Below are 20,018 nucleotides of genomic sequence, written 5' to 3'. Positions count from 1 at the left end.
AGTGGTTACGAATCGGGCTGCGAACCTTAAGGTCAGTGGTTCGAAACTACCAGCCGCCCTGCGGGAGAAAGATGAGGCTTTCTACTCCCGTAAAGATTTATACCCTTGGAAACCCTGTACAGGGTCGCTATGGGTCGGAACCGACTTGACGGCACTTAACAACAACATACAATTCCTAGAACTACAAAGGTTGGATGAACCCCTGAAACTATCATCCTGAGACGATCTTTAAAATTAAACCAAAAATATACCCTGAAGTCTTCCTACAACCAGAGAACAGATCAGCTTAACTAGTGAAAAAGGTCTGCCTTGGGCACTGTTATTGTTGTTGTTAAGTGCCATCGAGTTGGTTCCGACTCACAGCGACCCTGTAAAGGGTTTCCAAGGAACAGCTGCTGGTTTGGAACCACTGACCTTGTGGCTAAAAGTCCAGTGCTTATCCTACAGTGCTACATATGCTCTTTTGAAAACTATCTATAAGGGGTCAAATTGCTAACAGCAACTCAAAAAATTAGACAGAAAACTTAGTGGGCAGTAAGATTATGTTAATGGGGAAAGAACAACTTTTAAAAAGGTGAGAAAGTTGCACATCTCTGTTACCAATGTCACTAAATGAATCAGAAACGACTGAATTAATATATGCTGTGCTGTGTATATTCTCAAGAACAAAATAAATACTATGTGTATATATTGTTGTTAAGCACTGTCCAGTCCTGACCTACGTGAGCCTGAACTGCTGACCTTGTGATTGAAACTGAACTTGTGGTCCACTGCATTATCCTGCAGCACCACACCAGGACAGGGCTGCTCTGAGTTGGAACCAACTCGACAGCAATTAATAACAATATATATACATATATATGGAGTCCTGGTGTAGCACTGTGGGCTAATGTGCTGGACTGCAAAGTCGGTTTGATCCGCAAGGTCAATGGTTCAAGCTTACCAGCCTTTCTTTGGAAACTCTATACAGGGATGCTATGGGTCGGAATTGACACAACAGCACTTAACAACCATAACAACATACATACATACATATAGCTAGCTATATAGAGAGTCCTGGAGAGTCATTATTGCACTGGACTGCTAACCATAAAGTCAGCAGTTCAAACCCAACAGCTGTTCCTTGGAAACCCTATACAATGTTGCTGTTGAAACTGACTCAAAGGCATTTATCAACAACTATATATATTGTTCGGGCTGTGAACCGCAAGGTCAGCAGTTCGAAACTACCAGCTGCTCCGCGGGAGAAAGATGAGGCATTCTGCTCCTGTAAAGATTTACAGCCTTGGAAACCCTATGCAGGGTCGCTATGAGTCGGAACCGACTCCATGGCACATAACAACAACAACAACAACATATATGTTGTTGTTGTTAATTGCTGTTGAGTTGGTTCTGACTGATAGCGCCCCTGTGTAGGGTTTCCCAGAGTGGCTGGTGGGTTTGACCTGCCAGCCTTGCAGTTCAATCCGACTTTGCAGTTCAGTGTTTATCCTACAGAATCTTAGGATATATATGTATATCCATGGAGTCCTGTGTGGGTCTGTCTGATAAAGTACGATAAACACTGACATCTAATCACAAGGTCAGTGGTTCAAACCCATGAGGTACTTCTTGGAAACCCTATAAAAAGGGTGCTATGAGTCAGAACTGACTCCACAGCACTAAGCAACAGCTACATATATAGCCACACACATATATGAATATGAATGAAGGGTGTCAAAACGTTCGTGGAATAATCCATTTATTATCTTTTGATTTTATGCGTCCACAAGTTTCCTCATATGTGTGTATGTTTGTATAAAAATTCTCCTGTGACTCCTAGAAAATAATGGAAAAGTAAAGAAAAATAGTCTAATTTCTTCCATTGATATTTAATGAATCAAACGAAAATAGAAAAAAATAAATAAAATAAAGAAACCAGATCCCAAACAAGAAACAGAATATTCTGGTAGTAATACGAACTCCTGACTAGGATGTCTCTCCTCAACAGATTCTTGGATTTAACAAAAATCTCAGAATAGAGAGAGGAAATCCCACATCTTCAACAACAGCACAAGCAACCATGTAGCAACTCCTTCTCATCCGACCTCAAAGCCCCCACGTAAGTCTGGTCTCAGAAAAGAACAAACAGAAGACTTGAACACAGCTGCCCACTTTAAGCATGAGTATAATATAAAGAAATGTCATGGGAGGAAAACAAACAGAATACAGAAGACAGCAAACAAAAGGAAACATCATTCAATAGAAAAATGTGCGTAACTATTTTAGAAATTAAAGGAATCCAACAAATTCAAGGAAATAAGACTTCAAAGATGAGATGATAAAGTAACAGTAATACGGAAACAAAAAAAAAAACAAGGTTAAGAAAATCGAAGACAAAAACACTATTATTACTGAACTATAATCACATAAAATAGCCAGAAAAGGACCACACACAGCTGAAAACCAAACCAAACCACAAACACAAGACAGAAAGCTCACAGTGGACAGAAAGAAAATAGACAAAAGCATTTGGAAGGAAGACCACAAATTATGAAAACAATGATGCTCTAATATAAAATAATCAGCATCTTTAGGAAAGTTAAGCTCAACAAATAAAAATAAAACAATTCAAAGATATCTATCAGCATTTAAACACAGAGGAGAGGGATGTCGGTCATCCCATGGTAATGATGATGATTTCTGGGTTTTGGGTCCTGGCCTAATGCTTTGGGTGTGGGAGATGTTTTATGTGTCCTTTCTGATTCTGTTTCAAATAGTTTTATAACTCATTTTATTTCCCTAAAACCAACCATTTAAAGTCACTAATGAAGGGAAAAGACACCTTCTGTAAAGCCTGTGGAAACTGAGTACTTTCTGCTAAGTACATGTGTTATCATTTATAAGCACACTATTTCATTCTTTACTACTACGAATATTTGCCAATTTAACAGTACCTTAGAAGAAGGGTCATTTTAAGGCAATTACTATGACTATTTGAAAGATTACAGATCTGATCCTTTTCTTGGTTGTTGCTGTTGAAAGTGAAGTCAAGTAAACAACCCCTTGTAGGGTCTCTGAGGAAAGGTTGCAGTGCTCCTCCTACAGCGCCACACCAAGACTCCCCTTTTCTTGGTGGCAAACCATAAATTTAAACGTTTAAAGCATTTACATCAAAATAATGCTGGTATGAGATATTGATGAACAGGTCTTACTTTTTTAGCACCAATATGAAAACATTTTTGGATATTTCTGTTCCACAAATTTCTAAATGAGCAGTAAAAGCAAATGTGTTCTAAGGAAAGGTCCCTGACTGTTGACATAATCATAGTGGGGGGAACAAAATCAAGTCTTTTCCACTATACTAGACATCATTAAACCATTCAAATTTTGGAGCGGCGTTTCTTCTTCTTTAAGGTTTTAATTATGAGGTAGGTGTCAATCTAGGTAAACAACAAATGCGGCCAACTTCTGTCAACAAAAATATGATTATGAATCACTAGATTAATATTTATTAATCTCATATATATAAAGTCAATTAAAAGTTTTAAAAAGGAATGCTGATTAGCAGTACTCTGGCTTAAGTTTCCAAATTCCTTTACCATCTGAAGTTCTATGAAAAGTGCAAAGATTTCTTAACAGTTCTCGAAATACACAAGACTGTGATGCTGACAACTTGGACTCAAACTCATGCAGGATCTCCTGGGTGCTGGCCTGGCCATCAACTTGGGCCTGAAATGCAATGAAGTTTCTCATTTCGACTAAAAGATCATCATGTTCTGTGGGAGATGGCAAAGGGGCAGAAGCCTCGGGAAGAGACACATTTTCACTTTCCAAGCGCTCTGGCAAAATGAGATGGTTTCTAGCTCTCATTTTAGCCAAGAGTGATGACGAAGTAGGAGCCCCACATGGAGAGTCTGCATCCGCTGCTTTTCCACTGAAATGTTTGGGAACATGGTCTTTGGTCTCTTTCTTTACAGTGGCATCCTGGAAAAGGAAAATATGGCTTCGTAAATCAGAGCCTACAATACACGCTCTTTCATATCTGGAATCAGGTCAGTCTTTCAGACAATTCACCGAAGCAGGTCTCATTCACAAAAAGCACAAGGCTACATACAGCATTACCTGATGCTTCTCTTTTGGAGATGCTGAAAAAGGAGGCTGGACAGAGAAGTTAGGATTCCTCTTCTGACCAAATCTACTCCTAAATGAGAACAACATGCATGTTTGTTCTTGTGACTTAAGAGATCAAAGGAAACTTTCAATAATTAAATTTATCCTGAAAAATTTTCATCTACAACGAGTCTTTCTGTTCCAGCTCTCTGGATGCCTCCACTTTACTTGAAAAGATCTGCTGCATCTTTGGGAGTGAGAACTGAGTAACCTCATTCAACACATGATGGAAACCTCCCTCAAATTCTAGTGTATCTTAAAAGAGCATACTGAAAAACCATAGTGATGAATTACTGATTGCTGTAAATTGGCTCATTATTAAAGTTTAATGATTATTTACTCTCTTCCCCTTTCCCTGATAATGAAAGAATGCAAGAATGTGTTCCTGGGTCACTCAAATATAGCTGATTCAAGCTCAACTCACAACCCCTCCTTGAGAATTGTTCTACTGCTTCAGATACTCAAGGGGAAGCAGCCACACTTGCTTTGACTATCTCAAACATGAATATGTAGGCTCCTCACAAGCACACAGGGCAGCAATCTCTTACTTCCTTCCTGCTGGTGCACCAGAGATCCCACGTTGACCTGTCCAGGTCGGCACACCAGACACTGCTCCCAGACACCGCTGACGAGAGACTCTCAGTGCTTTCAAAGCATCCTGGGCAACTCGCGTGGCCTCGGCCTCCACCAGAGCATAATCAGCGCTAGTTCCATCCACGATGGCATCATGCTTCATGACGCTGTGCACGCCGACTAACAACAGAAAAAACAGCACATGTGACAATTCAGCTTATATAAATGTTATCCTGCTTTTGCATAATATTCTATTGTGTTATGATGGAGAAATTAATAAGAACTTCTGGTTGCTGTCTACTGAGTGACTATATGACACAGGAACTTTATAAATGCTGCTCCAATGAACATTACCAGCATCTATCCTGATTTTACAGAGAAGTGCACAGTGAATCAGCCAGAGTCTCTTGGTCCAATGGTGACACCAAAGTTAGGATTCAAAGCCATTGCTGGCTCAAAGCTTGTGTACCCTCACACTGAGTATCTTTCCACAGAAAACAATTTTCCAACTACTGTAAGTGAAGAATAATGCTTTCATCACAATTTTAATATTTAACCTATTTTCTGCTATCTGGAAATTTAAGACCAGTACGTTTTAGAAGTGAAAGGGGAAATACAAAATAGAATTATAGAACTTGTAAAAAAAAAAAAAAATTATCATGAAGACACACCCCATTAGAATATATGGGATATATTTAATGCAATGATCAGAGGAGAATTCATACCCTTACACATATATGGATAAAAACGAGACAAAAATTAATTTAAAAAGGAACAAATTAAGTAAAACAAACAAAACAAAACACAAAACAACATAAGCCCAAGGAAGGAAGCAATAAATAGAAATTTAATGAGGCAGGGAAGAAAGCAAACATAGATCTAATGAATAAGTCAAGATCTTGGTTTATTAAATATATATATAAATGGCCCTAAAAGTTGTTCAATTTTACTCAGAATAAAATAAATACAAATCAAAATGGTAAGATACTGTGGTACAGTGAATTATTTAATATCTCTTCTAGTCTTCTAGTCTTTGTAACTCCCACCAAAAGACACTTGTCTAATCAGCATTCTTCTAAAAACAAAACCTTCTTATTGTGAATTATGTGAAGGTTTACTGAGAAGATCATCAGCTTTACATCTGACAAATCATATACTTCATCCCTATGGTTCCATTCCACTCCCCTTCCCATCCCTTCTCAACTTTGTCCTTAGGTAAATGTTGCACTTTTGGTGTTGAGTTACTGACCATTCATTCCATGGCAAGCGTATCTTACTAGTGTTGCTGCCCACCCTGCCCCGCCCCGCCCCTTATTAATTGTTTGGCTGAAAACTGGGCTACAAGGGTGAGCTCCACTTCAAATCTGAACGGTGCTGGAGGGCCTTTATCTTGGGTGTCCTCCAGTTTCATTCTGCCCAGCAAGCCTGGTCTTTCTTATAATTTTGAGTTTTGTTTCACATTTTCTCCCACTTATTCCTGGGACCTTCTAATGTGATCATTTTCAGAGTAGTTGGTAGTGTTAACCATGCACCATCGAGTTCTGGTCTCAGAGTCATGATGCTTACAGTTTCCACTGGACTAGCTGGTTCCAAGCATTTTCAAAATTTAATCACTCTTCTTTCTTCCGTACATGGTGAGATCAATAGGTGTACCTTAGATGGCTGCTCATGAGCTTTTTAACGATCCCAGTTGCTACTCACCAAAGTAGAATGCAGAACACTGTCTTGTGGACTGTGTTATGCCTATTGACCATGGTGTCCCCTGAGACTATGATTCTCAATCCCCAGGCCCAGCAACTCATTGCCTTAAGATGTTTTGTGAATATCTTCTTTCAGATCCTTATATATTTGTGGGAATATTCCCACTCTTGCTTGAACTCTTCCAGCCTATACATCTGTCCATGAATCTGCCCACAGAACACTTATTCCAGGGTTGTGTATATAACACTATTCATCTCTAACCCCTTTAACCCTCATAAATATCCGTGTCCTCACCTGTCTTCATCATTCTTCTGCCAACCTCTTTTTCAGTCCTGTTACCTGACTTAACATGTGTCTACCCTTTAAACCAGGAGCTCTAGTAGCGCAGTGGTTATGAATCAGGCTGCAAACAGCAAGGCCAGCAGTTCGAAACTACCAGCTGTTCCGCGGGAGAAAGATGGGACTTTCTGCTCCCGTAAAGATTTACAGCCTCGGAAACTCTGTACAGGGTCCCTATGAGTCAGAACCGACTCCACGGCACATAACAACAACAACAACCCTTTAAACCAGTGAATTACTCTCTCTTCCCTACCTCCTCTGGTAACCATCATAGAGTTTCTTTGAACATAAAACACTTTGAGTTTTTACAACAGTGGTTTTATATATTATTTGTCCTTTCGTGACTGACAAATTTCACTCAGTCTAATGTACTCCATGTTATGAAGATAAATTGACAGTTGTTCTTCAAAATTGCCTATTTTTCCACTGCATGTATGTACCAAAGTTTGTTTATCCATTCTTCCAAAGATGGGGATTCAGGCTGTCTCTATCTTTTGGCTATTATGACTAGTGTTGTGATGAACACAGGTGCACATAGTGAAGCTATTCGTGGATGGCTCTTACTTCTGGTGGATATATACAAGTAGAGGAATTTCTAGACCAGACGGTATTTCTATTTCCAACTTTCTGAGGAAGCACCGTATTGTTTTCTATAGTAGCTGTACAATTTCACAGTCAAACCAGAAATGTAGGTGGGCCCCAGTCTCTCTATCCCCAACTGACATTTATTGCTTTGGGTTTTTTTGAACTTAACTATCAATTTTGGGGTGAGGTATCATCTCGTTTTGATTTGCATCACGCTAATGGCTAATACCAGATAGTTGTCTTCCAAATTTCTTGGCAGAGATGAGTGAGTGCCTCTTGTACTGCCTCACTTTCTTGAAAGATTTCAATTTTTATATCATCAATTCCTGGTGCCTTGTTCTTTGCCAATTCCTTCAATGCACTTTGGACTTCCTCCTTGGAGGAGAATACTAAAAGTGCCATGGACTGCCAAAAGAACCAACAGATCTGTTTTGGAAGAAGTGCAGCCAGAGTGCTCCTTGAAGGCCAGGATGGCAAAGCTTCATCTCTCATACTTTGGACATATTGTAAGGAGGGAACAGTCGCTGGAAAAGGATGTCATGCTGAGTAAGATGGAGGGTCAGAGAAAAAGAGGAAGACCCCCAACGAGATGGATCGGCCAGGTGGCATCATTGATGGCATCGAGTGTGGCGGCGGTAGTGAGGTTGGCCCAGGATCGGACATTGTTTCGTTCTGCTGTGCATGGGGTCACTATGAGTCGGTTCTGACTTGATGGCACCTGACAACAACAACAATAGCTAATACATACAACAAGACATATTGTATATAGTAAACTGACAATGATTATATATCATTACCCATTACATATTACTGATTATATATTATATATGCAATTTATAATAAGAAGATGCAGAGGCTCTGTACTTATAAGCACTGACTGACTGCGAGCCACAAGGTCGGTGGATCAAGCTACATCCCAGAAGATGAAGTTTCTACTCCCACAAAGATGTACAGCTTTTGGAAATCTTGTACAGGCGGAAGTGGACTGGTCAAACTAAAAGTAGAACAGTCAGGAACAAACATCATGACAGCAGTATTTTAGGACACGTGAGAACATCATACAGGAAGAAACCAAACACAAGAATGAATGAAAAGACCAAATGGATGTTAGAAGGGACTCTGAAATGTGCTCTTCCGTGTAGAGATGCTAAAGCAAATGGAAGAAATGAGAAGGTGAAAGCTGAACAGAAGTTTCACAGGGTAGCTCGGGAAGACAAAGTCAAGTATAAAGAAATGTGCAAAAGACGAAGAACACACTCAGCATTTCTCAAGCTGAAAGAACTGAAGAAAAATAAATCAAGTCTTGATTTGCATTACAGAAGGATACTATGGGCAAAAACAATCAAAAAGAGATGGAAGGAATACACAGAATCACTGAGTAATTAAAAAGAAATGGACAATGTTCCACCATGTCAAAAGGTAACATCTAATCAAAAGGAAATGTACTGAAGGAAGATGTCCAATATGCACAGAAGGCACTGGGGCTAAGGAAATGATAGAATAAAACTTGGTAACTTTCAATAAACTGAGGTAGCACTGGAGGCACTCACTCATCTGTGTGAAGAAATTTGGAAGACAGCTACCTGGGCAACTGAATGACAGAGATCTATATTTGTGCCCATTCCAAAGAGAAGAAACCCAACAGACTGGATATCACTGGACAATATCAATAAAGTAAAATTTTGTTAAATTCAAAAATGAAAGCAACAGTACATTGACAGGGAACTGACTGAGGTTCAAGTCAGATGTAGACGAGGACATGGATCAAGGAATATCATTACTAATGTCAGATGGATCTTGGCTGAAAGCAGAGAATACCAGACAATGTTTACCTGTGCTTTATTGACTATGCACAGGCTTTAGACTGTGTAGATCATGACAAGCTATGGACAACATTCTAAAGAATGGGTATTCAAGAACATTTAATTGAGAAACCTGTACTTAAGAGGCAGTTGTTACATCAGAAGTAGGGGGCACTGAATGGTTTAAAATCAGGAAAGGTATGCACCAGGGTTGTATTCTTTCATCATACTTATTCAATCTGTACACTGAGCAAGTAATCTGAGAAGCTGGATTATATGAAGAAGAGGCATCAAGATCGGAGAGAGCCTCATTAACAACCAGCGATAAGCAGATCATATAACTCTGAATGCTGAAAGTGAAGAGGGCTTAAAATACTTACTCATGAAGAGCAAAGATCACAGCCTTTGGTATGGGTTGCGCCTCAATGTAAAGAAAACCAAAATCCTCACCACTGGACCAATAAATAAAAGAACCAACAGATCTGTGTTGGAAGAAGTGCAGTCAGAGTGCTCCTTGCAGGCCAGGATGGTCAGACTTTGTCTCTCTATTTCTGACATATATATTATCAGGAGGAACCAGTCACTGGAGAAGGATACACTGTTTGGTAACATGGAGGTTTGGAGAAAAATAAAAAGACCTCCAACGAGATGGACTAGCACAGTGGCAGGAGCAATGGGCTCAGGCATAGTGATGACTGTGAGGCTGGCCCAGGACCGGGCAGTTTTTTTTCTGTTGTACATAGGGTCACTATGAGTCGGAACCAATCGATGGCACCTAACAACAACCACAACAGGGTCACCCGTGGTGGACAGACTAGGAAGGAGGCAGACTACTTGTGACTGTTCCGTCCTTGTAAACCTGATGAATAACAGCAGCTACAGTGCTGTGAGATGAACCCCTGAGGTAGTTAGCACGCTAACCCTGACTGGGGAAGAGCTCCCTCCTCAAAGTCAACCTGACCATAATGACATGACAGGAGTCAAGTTTTCGGCCCCTTATCTGTTCAAAATGAGAAAGAAACAGCTGCCAACATCCATTAATCCTTGGAACATGGAATGTATGAAGTATGAATCTAAGAAAATTGGAAGTTGCAAAAACTGAAATGGAACACATAAAGATCGATATAGTCTAGACACTGGTAAGCTGGAATGGACTGATATTGGTCATTTTGAATGACAGTAACCGGCTTACTATGCCAGGAACAGAAAATTGAAGAGGAATGGTGTCTCACTCATCGTCAGAAAGAACATTTCAAGATCTACCTTCAAGTACTGTCTGTGATAGCCAAATATGATTTTGAATGGATTCCACATGAATTGAGAGACCATCGCAAGACCAGATTTGATGCGTTAAGACACTAATAACCAAAGTTCAGAAGAGCTGTGGGATGACATTAAGAACATTATATAGGAAGAAACAAAAATGTCATTAAGAAGGTAAGAAAGAAAAAGAAGACAAAAATGGATGTCAGAAGATAGTCTGAAACCTACTGTTGAGCACAGAAAAGCTAAAATTCATGGAAAAAAGATGAGGAGGTAATTAGAGCTGAACAGAAAATTTCAAGACAAAGTCAAGAATTATACTAAAATATGCAAATACCTGTAGTTAGAAAACCAAAGTCTAAAAGAATGCTCGGCATTTCTCAAGCTGAAAGAAATGAAGAAAAACTTCAAGCCACGGCTTGTAGTATTGAAGGATTCGATGGGCAAAATACTGACTGATGCAGAAAGCATCCAAAGTAGGTAGAAGGCATACAAAGACTCAATGTACCTAAAAGAAATGGACAGTGGTCAACCAATTCAAGAGGTAGCATCTGATCAAGAAGTGATGGTACTGAAGGAAGAAGTCCAAGCTACAATGAAGGCACTGGAGAAAACAAGGCTCCAGGAAGCAATGGAAAATAAATTGAAAATTTTCAACTAACTGACGTAGCAGTGGAGGTGTTCACTCATCTATGACATGAAATTTTGAAGATAACCACCGACCAAGTGACTGGAAGAGATACATATTTGAGCCCATTTCAAGGAGAGGTGACCCAACGCAATGCAGAAATCATTCAAATAATATCATCAATACCACATATGCAAGTAAACAGGGAACTGTCAAAAACTCAAGCCAGATTCAGAAGAGGATGTGCAACCAGGGATATCATTGCTGATGCAGGTGGACTTTGGCTGAAAGCAGACAATACCAGAAAGATGTTTACTTGTGCTTTACTGATTACACAAAGACTTTCAACTGTATAGATCACAAGAAACTATGGATAACATGTGAAAAACGGTTATTCAAGAACACTTCACTGTGTTCTTGAAGAACCTGTAGGTAAACGAAGAGGCAGTTGTTAGAATAGAACAAAGGGATAATGGCTGGTTTAAAATCAGTGTGTTCTAGGGTTGTATCCTTTCACCACAGTTATTCAATCTGTACGCTGAGCAAATAATCTGAGAAGCTTGATTACATGAAGAAGAACAGAAGAACGTGGCGTAGCATCAGAACGGAGGAAGACTCATTAACAACCTGCGATATGCAGATGATATAACCTTGCTTGCTGAAGACTTAAAACACTTACTAATGAAAACCAAACATTCTATCAGTATGCACTGTACCTTAATGTAAAGAAAACAAAAATTCTCACAACTGGACCAGTAAGTAACACCATGCCAAATGGAGCTTGGATCCACAATCAACACTCAGGGAAGCAGCAGTCAAGAAATCAAACTACATATTGCATTAGACCAATCTGTTGCAAAAGACCTGTTTAAAGTGTCCAAGAGAAAAGATGTCAGTTTGAGGACTAAGGTACACCTGACTGAAGGCACAGTATTTTCAATAGTCTCATACATATGTTTGAGAGTTGAACAATGAATAAGGAACACCACAGAAGAACTGATGCATCTGAATAATAGTGTTGGAGAAGAATATTAAAATTACCAGAGGAAAAAACAAATCTTTGTTGGAAGAAGTACAGCCAAATGCTTCTTAGAAGGCAGGAGGGTTCAAAGTCTCTCATACTTTGGTCAAGTGATCAGGAGAAACCAGTCCCTGGAGAAGGATCAGCAAATAAAGAAGACTCCCAATAAGATGGACTGACAGAGTGGCAATAACAACAGGCTCACAATTAGGAGGACGGTGCAGAACCGCGCAGTGCTCTGTCTTAGGTGCACAAGGTTACTGAGTCGAATCTGACTACATGGTCCTCAACAACAATTTACCTTTACTGAGAACATACCCTGAATGTGGTGTGCCTTACAGCGGGCAACATTTTGAAAATTTCTTAGCGATTACCAAATACTTTGAGGACATTCTTTGCTGGCCCTGGGACTCAGGACCATAATCTTGGTGGACATCATGGTCAGCAGGCATAACATGGGCCACAAACAGAATGGTTTATATCCTACTTCTGGTGAATAGTGACTTGGATCTTAAAAACATATAAACAGCCATCTAAGGTACAACTCTTGGTCTTTCCTAATCCTTAGAAAAGAAAAGTGTTGAAAATTGAAGACACTTAGAAACAATTAATTCAGTAAGTCAATGGATCACATGAATATCAGTCTCCACAACCAGGAGGCCTAAAGAACTAAAGATGGTGCCCAGATTCCACTATCCACTGCTTTGAAAGGCACCACATTAGAAGGTCCTGTATGGTGATGTCCTGGACAGAGTGGGATAAAATGTGAAACAAAACTCAAAATTATAAAAAAGACGAGGTTTACTGGTCAGATAGAGAGACTGTCAGTCCTTAGTCACCCTTCAGGTCTAGAATGGAACTCACCCATGTGGTTCAACTCTCAGCTAAGCAGCAGATAGGTATAAAAGGGGAACAATAACATTAGTGAGGAAACACCACAGAATCGTCAACCATTTGAGGTAAAAAAGGCAGCAATTACCCAAGGTGGAAGTTCTGAAGGGAGGGAAAGAGAGGAGGAATGGAAACAAGAGACACAAAAGTATGATTAAGTGATGCTCCACTGAAGGGATTACAATCAGTGAGACTGAATGAAGTATGTAATCTGCTGAATATAAAACTGATGATCAGTTCTGTAAACCTTCACTCAATTTAAAATATAAAGTTTAAAAAAAAAAAAGATTGCTGTTGTCGTTAAGTGTCTTTGAGTTAGTAGTTGCAATGGTCAAAATCTCGGCTCTACACCAGCGCTGAGATGCCTGCAGAGACAGGTCTGATCCTGTTCCTTCTTATCCTTTCCTTTAACCTGAACTTGAGCTCCAATTTGTTTGAAGGAATTAAGAGAGAGTTCCATGGCAGGCGAGAAACTCAGTGCAGGGCACGACATTCAAATCTCTCTGGTTCCTCACAGGCCCCATGAGTTGGCCCACTTTCAGCTGGGCTCAAAAAATAAGAGGTTTGGAACAACGCCCTGGAATAGGCCATCACTCAATTGAGAAGTTAATAAAAAACAAGGACTGGAGGTTAGTTACACAGGACCATCCAGCTCTGAGAGTCTACCCTGGGTCTGTGGGCACCTTCCCAAGGACTCCCCAAGATTCCCTGTGGTGGTCTCCAGTCCCACTTGCAGCCCTAGAGGAAGTCTGGGAGAAAGAGGGAGGAAAGACAAGGCTTCTCCCACTGGACCCTGAGGTGCTAAAGGATAGAAATTGGATATTATTCTTTCTTAGGTCCTTGGCATCAAATACAACTGTATTTCTTTAAAGTTCAATAAATATATCTCAATGGAAGGGAGAAACAATAATTTACTATGCTCCCATGATGAACCAGGTTTGCTGCTAAAATTCACATATTTTGTTTCATTTACTGTGTGGCATTTATCCACTGGCACCGGTCTGTCATATTGTGGTGGCTTGCATATCGTTAAGATGCTACGAAGTCATGTTACCAGTCTTTCAAATACCAGGAGGGTCACCCATACTAGACAGGTTTTAGGAGAGCTTCCAGATTACAAGACTGGTAGCTCATTCTGAATATTAGCCAATGAAAATCCTAGGGATTACAACCGAATATTGTTGTAATACAGAGATGAAAGGTGAGCCCCCCTCCCCAAGTTTGAAGGCCCTCAAAATATACAGTGACACAACGGATTCAAGGATACCTATGACTGTGACCAGGGCACAGGACCAGGCAACATTTCCTTCTGTTGTACCTGGGGTCACCATAAGTGGGAGTCAACTCTACCGTAACGAGCAGCAGCAATTGACACTATCGGGTCCTCTGAGAACTGTGGTTGTCCCCACCTGCAGATGAGGACACCGAAGTTCAGAGAGGTTCTGAGTGGTAGAATTGGAATTCGTACCCAGGGCAGCCTGGCTCAGAAACTTGGGTTCCTTTTTCCTCCCTTTGCCCACCCACTCAGTGAGGAGAGAAGGGAGGGGAAAAGTACTGCAGCCAGCCCTCGGGGAGCAGCCCTGAGTCGGGGAGCCTCCTTCAGCCGGCATCTGCAGGCCCAGTGTGTCTGTCAGCCTGGTTCCATGTTAGCACCTCATTCACATGAAGAGTAAGGCACTTGTGAATTTATGTTTATTAGGGAAAAAATATAGAGACCTCCAGGTAAGCTTCTATTACAGTTTGGGGGTGGAGGTGGGGGAATTAATGAATAACTAAATTTATATACTGTAATCATTTAGAAATATAGTTTAATAATAAATATCACAAACTCAAATTTTATATTATTTCTGTTAAAAATAGCATAAAAGAAATCAGTTATTAATGTTCAGGCGGCACAAATCAATTTAAAGCATGTGCGAACCTTAAGGTCTGTGGTTCAAAACTACCAGTCGCTCCGCGGGAGAAAGATGAGGCTTTCTACTCCCGTAAAGATTTACACCCTCGGGAACCCTGTACAGGGTCGCTATGGGTCGGAACCGACTCGACGGCACTTAACAACAACAACAATCACTATTATTAGCAGTTATAAGTAACTGATGTTCAAAGTTTCTAATTTTCCTGTAAGTCTTCAGAAAACAGAGTAAAAACTATTTTCAAAATAACTACTACATTTGAAATTGGAAGTTGAGAAGAAAAATAATTTAGGTTTAGAACCTAATTTGTATTATCATTAAAAGTTGCTACTTACAGAACTCCTGAAGTGGCGCTGTAGGATCAGCAATGGACATTGTAAACCACGGGTCAGCAGTTCAAACCCACCAGCTGCTCAATGAGTCAGAGTTGACTCAACGGCACTTAACAACAATAGCTTCTGGAAATACTTATTTCTAGACTTAGTTCACCAGTGGAAAATACATGACGAGGATTACCTGCTTTTTTGAAAAGTTTTTCCAAAACATAATCATCATTGTTCCATTCTTTTGTGTTCCTCTCGTCTGCACAGTCTTGCTTCCGGTACCGCCTTTTCTTCACTAAGTGTGGGATTCGAGTCCCTTCAAAGCTGACACCTGTTCGATGCTTAGAGCACCTAGAATTGTCCTTCTGTCCCAGATGCGTCTCCAGGGATTCTTCGACCACATTGTGGTGCTTTGTTTTTGATTTGTGCTTATAAAAATGATTCCCTGTTCGTTCATTCTCCCAAGGCTTGGCTTGACTGTGGTGGCTTCCTTTATAAGAAAGATCTTGCTTTTCCTCAGTACTTTCCTCATCAGCTGTCCTGCATGCCTTACTGAATGCTGGAGAATTTGAACATTCCCTGTTTTCACTAATCATCGATGACTCCTGTAGTTGACAATCTGCATTTACTTGTAAATGCTTCTCTTCTACAAGTTGATCACTGCTAGTCAGATGATTACTTGTTTGGGGAGCGTCACCTTTCAAAGGATCACTGTAATCAGAAATTACTGCATGTGTTTCAGATTTAGATTTCTCTCCAGGTGATAGGGCATCATTTGCAGATATATTATCATCTGGTAATTTTTTGCATATTGGAATGTCATGGTCTGCTCCCAAGATTGGTTGTATTTTTCTTTTTGAATGACGTCTGGGTGTCTGCACATCTGAACCAGTTCCTTTAAAGGGGAAAAACACAGCTAACGTGATTTTGGCTTACTTTAAGGTTTACTACATTCACTTAAGTGATGTTATGTAATACCTGCAAAAATAGCGCTTGTCTCAGTACTCTGAGATGGGTCAGGGCTAGTCAGAGTAAACAGCTCATAAAGATCATTGGATTTGAAAAATCGCCTTTGTTTGGGATCTTTTAGCACTCTATTTGTCAAAAATTGCTTGAAGATTTGTCTAAAAGGATAAAAAATAAGTAAGTAATCTGGTATGAAACAATGTTTAGCTCTACCTCAAAATTTACGTTATAAAACAACCTAAGAGAGCTTTGTTAGCTGAAGTTGCATACAACTCTAAATAATAACCCAAACTATTAGTCTTTGAAAATCACAATTCAGGAATTACATAATGCACTAAAGTCGGTTGGTCTTGGGTGTGTTACAGAATTTAATTTAGAAATAACCAGTGAGCATTTTCAACCTCCAAGAGCAGTCGCATTTCAAGAAGGACTTTTTTACACACCACTCATAGCCTTGGAGCTGGAAGGACGAGTCTCTCTCTGTCAGGCCCTATTTGGAAGATGGGCTTAGAAAACTATTATCTGTGCTTTCAATGATTTTCCTGTGACCCATTCCCCCAGTTCCCACCTGCTGATCCACTCTCAGGGTTAAAGCTCCACACCATCATCCCGCTTGCACAGATATCTCCAAAGCAGTCCCACCCCTCCTAGTCACTGATTCTCCAGGCATGGAACACTAAGAGAAGGCTCTTCTCTCAACAGGATTCACCTTGTCTCCAGCCTTTCCACAAGGGTCCTCGCAGAGTATGTAAACACTCCAGGAGTGGGTTAGCTGCATGTATAGAGCAGGTACCTCCTGAGCGCTAACTGAGGACTCAGGGTACAGCTGCAAATTAAAATCTTTTGCTGGGGAGGGGGAGAAGCCAGCATTACTGTTGAACTCATTTTCTGAAATCCTCTAATCATTATACAGAGAGATGGAGCAAAGGTGTCCCTCCTGGTCAACCTCTCTCTCGGGGAATCGAGACACCCCACCCCCACCACCGGTGTCCACACAAATGACACCTGAGTGGGAGTGAGAACAACAATGCACTAGCATTTCAAGTTGGCCACCTCCTGAAGAGAAGGCACACTACACTAGGTAGGAGCACTTCTCTAGGAACAATTATGAAGAAGTTTATTAAGATACACAAATTCTCAAAGTTTGAAGATGTTTTTTTAAACGCTCTCAATAGAACCACTTAAGCTTATTTAAGGACAAACAAACAAACAAAAAAACAGCAACAAAACAACCCCCAAATCTTCCATATCCCTCAAGTTACAGTAACTGTGGCTCTATGATGAAAAGACTTTTTTAAAACAAAACTTGAAAAAAATTCCTCATTCAAATACCCGGTGACCTAATTTCTATCTCCTCCACATGCTGCAGCAAGGAGAGCAAGAGAGCAAGCAGTGGTAACCCTAAGTACTGACCGGTGGTAAATCTTCTCTTCAATGGTGCCTGCAGTTAGAAGCCTGTACACAGTCACCTGCTTCTTCTGGCCTATTCTCCATGCTCGCTCCCGGGCCTAGAGAAGAGAGACACAGTTCAGCAAACACCTTCCTACGGAGAAGGACCAACCGAAAGGAACGATGATGAGTTGGTAGATTTCCTTTCATTCCCAAAGTCAGAAATATGCCTAATAGGCCAAGCACACCAAAGGCCTATATCAAAGATAAATAGCCACACAACAAAGATAGGACTGAGACACCTCTACGTGAAAACAAAAGTCTGCGCTGTAAACTCATATATCCCTTTTACCCCAAATCTAGCAGTAAATGCCCTGGATAAGCTGCTGAGGTTTTTATGTGATTCTGGAGGATCTTGGCAATGCAATAAAGAGTAGGAAAAAAATAAAGACATGTGCTGTGTGCTGAAGCTGACTAGAACATCAAAAAAAAAAAAAATCAGAAAAAGACGATGATAATAATTCATATTTCTATAGACATTTAAAATAATAAACAGACCTGTGTGTCTGTGCTTGGGTTCCAGTCGGGGTCATAGATGATGACTCTGTTGGCCCCTGTCAGGTTGACTCCTAGGCCTCCCACACGAGTGGTCAGAAGAAACACAAATATGGACGTGTTCTAGAAGTAACACACAACACTCAGTATGTGCATTACTGAGATGCTACAGCTCCTGGCCTCTGCTTTTCCTCCAGCCGATCTTTCCCAGAATAAGGCAGCAGTGATGTCTAGAGATTGTCAGTGAATCCAGGGCCTATATCAAACCTCTCACATTTAGTATCACTGATGTTACCACTAAGGAGTCCTGGGAGCACAGTGGATTACAAGCTGGGCTGCTAACCCAAAGGTCAGCAGTTCAAAGCTACCAGTTGCTCCATGGAGAAAGATAAGGCTTTCTGTTTCCATAAAGATTGACAGCCTCTGAAACCCTAAAGAGGGTCGCTATGAGTCGTAACCAACTCAAAGACACACAACCACCACCACCCAGCAATGTTAGCAATGTTTTAAAATTTGGATTTAAAGAGAGATATGTATTTTTGCTTAAATTTGCACATGTGCACACCCAATAATTCAGAAATAGACAGAGTTAAAAGCAAAAAGTTCCTTTCATGACCTTCTTAATCCCAGAGAGAAACACTGCTGAGTTTGGTGGGGACACTCATTGTGTCTCCTCTCCAGGAAAACAGCAGCAACAACTGTTAACCTGATCCCGACTCTTGGCGAGCCTGTGTGTCAGAGGAGTGCTCCACAGGGTTCTCAACAGCTGCTTAGTTTTAGAAGTAGATTGGCAGGCCTTTCTTTTGAGATACCTCGGCGTGGACTTGAATCTCAAACCTGTTAGTTAGCAGCTCAATGCATTAAGCTTTTGTTACTTGATTTGACTTTATTGTAACATTTACTCATTACCTCATTATATCTGGTAATCAGTGGTTGTCTTGATGCTATTGTAGTAGTACCGTCCATCTTGAGATAGGAATACTTTTGGGCTCTCAGGAATACTTCAAGTATATCTAGCATCTATACGGGATGGAGTAAAAGAGAAGAGTTTAAAAATTCCATAAATCCTTCAGTTAGGATCAACACAGTCACACCTTCCCCAGACCAGCTTAAATTATCACGGGCTTCTTGCTTTAAGGCGGGTAAATATAGTTGGTATAATAGTATATTTCCCTACAGGTAATTCTTCTAAGTTTTGTAAATGACCTGCACAGGCTCAAACTCACCTGCTGCACACAATCAAATGAGACAATCTCTAGAGAGAGATCTAAACTCCCACAGAGATTTGCAGCCTGCCACCTATGTTACCAATGAGACTGTAAATCATAAAGCGCCAGCCTGTTTCTAATGTGAGGTTTGCTCACTCACCTGTCTGGACTGAGAAAACAGCAATACTCGCTGACCCTGCTTGTGCCATATTTTCAACAAGGATTCAACAACTATCATTTTCCCAGAACGCTTCCAGTATCCAAACTGATCTTCCTCTAATTCATCATCAGGAAGATCTTTGGGATTCTTGGGACCTCCAGTAAAGAGATCTGGGTGGTTGCATATTTTCCTTAGGGCGACAAGTCCAGAGAAAATCTATGGTATAAAAGAAAATGTGCGCTCAGGTCACCCCATGAAAATGCTGTGCACTGACGAAGAGAGGGGAAAAGGCTGCTCCAAATATAGCACAAAATGTAAGGCAGTTCTCAGGTTATTCCCAAATCACAGTGTATTAGGACTTATACAAATTCACCCTTCATTCATTTTATTTTCCCATTAGGGGAAGTTCTTTGCAAAATGATTCTACTGGACCAAGCATGTCTATCAGGGTCATATTCAAATACTAAAAATTCACCTAACAACAAACAATGTATTTCATTGAATCATTTTTTTTTTCATTTTGATTAAACATTTTTAATATATTGGGTT

General features: G+C 40.4%; 1 protein-coding gene across 1 annotated transcript in view; it reads right to left on the bottom strand.

Annotated features, from left to right (window-relative positions):
- Window positions 1-3,543: 3,543 nt before the first annotated feature.
- The window catches only part of ERCC6 (excision repair cross-complementing rodent repair deficiency, complementation group 6), a 127,845-nt gene continuing 111,370 nt past the window's right edge, over window positions 3,544-20,018 (bottom strand). The window contains exons 12-20 of the mRNA XM_006874605.1: window positions 19,470-19,685; window positions 19,011-19,121; window positions 18,105-18,224; window positions 17,571-17,665; window positions 16,170-16,315; window positions 15,385-16,086; window positions 4,701-4,905; window positions 4,105-4,183; window positions 3,544-3,966 (exon numbers count right to left, since the gene is read on the bottom strand). Coding sequence (XP_006874667.1) covers window positions 3,544-3,966; window positions 4,105-4,183; window positions 4,701-4,905; window positions 15,385-16,086; window positions 16,170-16,315; window positions 17,571-17,665; window positions 18,105-18,224; window positions 19,011-19,121; window positions 19,470-19,685 — 2,097 coding nt within the window. The remainder of the gene's footprint in view (window positions 3,967-4,104; window positions 4,184-4,700; window positions 4,906-15,384; window positions 16,087-16,169; window positions 16,316-17,570; window positions 17,666-18,104; window positions 18,225-19,010; window positions 19,122-19,469; window positions 19,686-20,018) is intronic.

This window comes from Chrysochloris asiatica, unplaced genomic scaffold (assembly GCF_000296735.1).
Source record: "Chrysochloris asiatica unplaced genomic scaffold, ChrAsi1.0 scaffold00289, whole genome shotgun sequence".
Classification (NCBI taxonomy): Eukaryota; Metazoa; Chordata; class Mammalia; order Afrosoricida; family Chrysochloridae; genus Chrysochloris; species Chrysochloris asiatica.
Note: the sequence above shows the minus strand (reverse complement) of the source record. Positions and strands in the feature narration are given on the sequence as shown.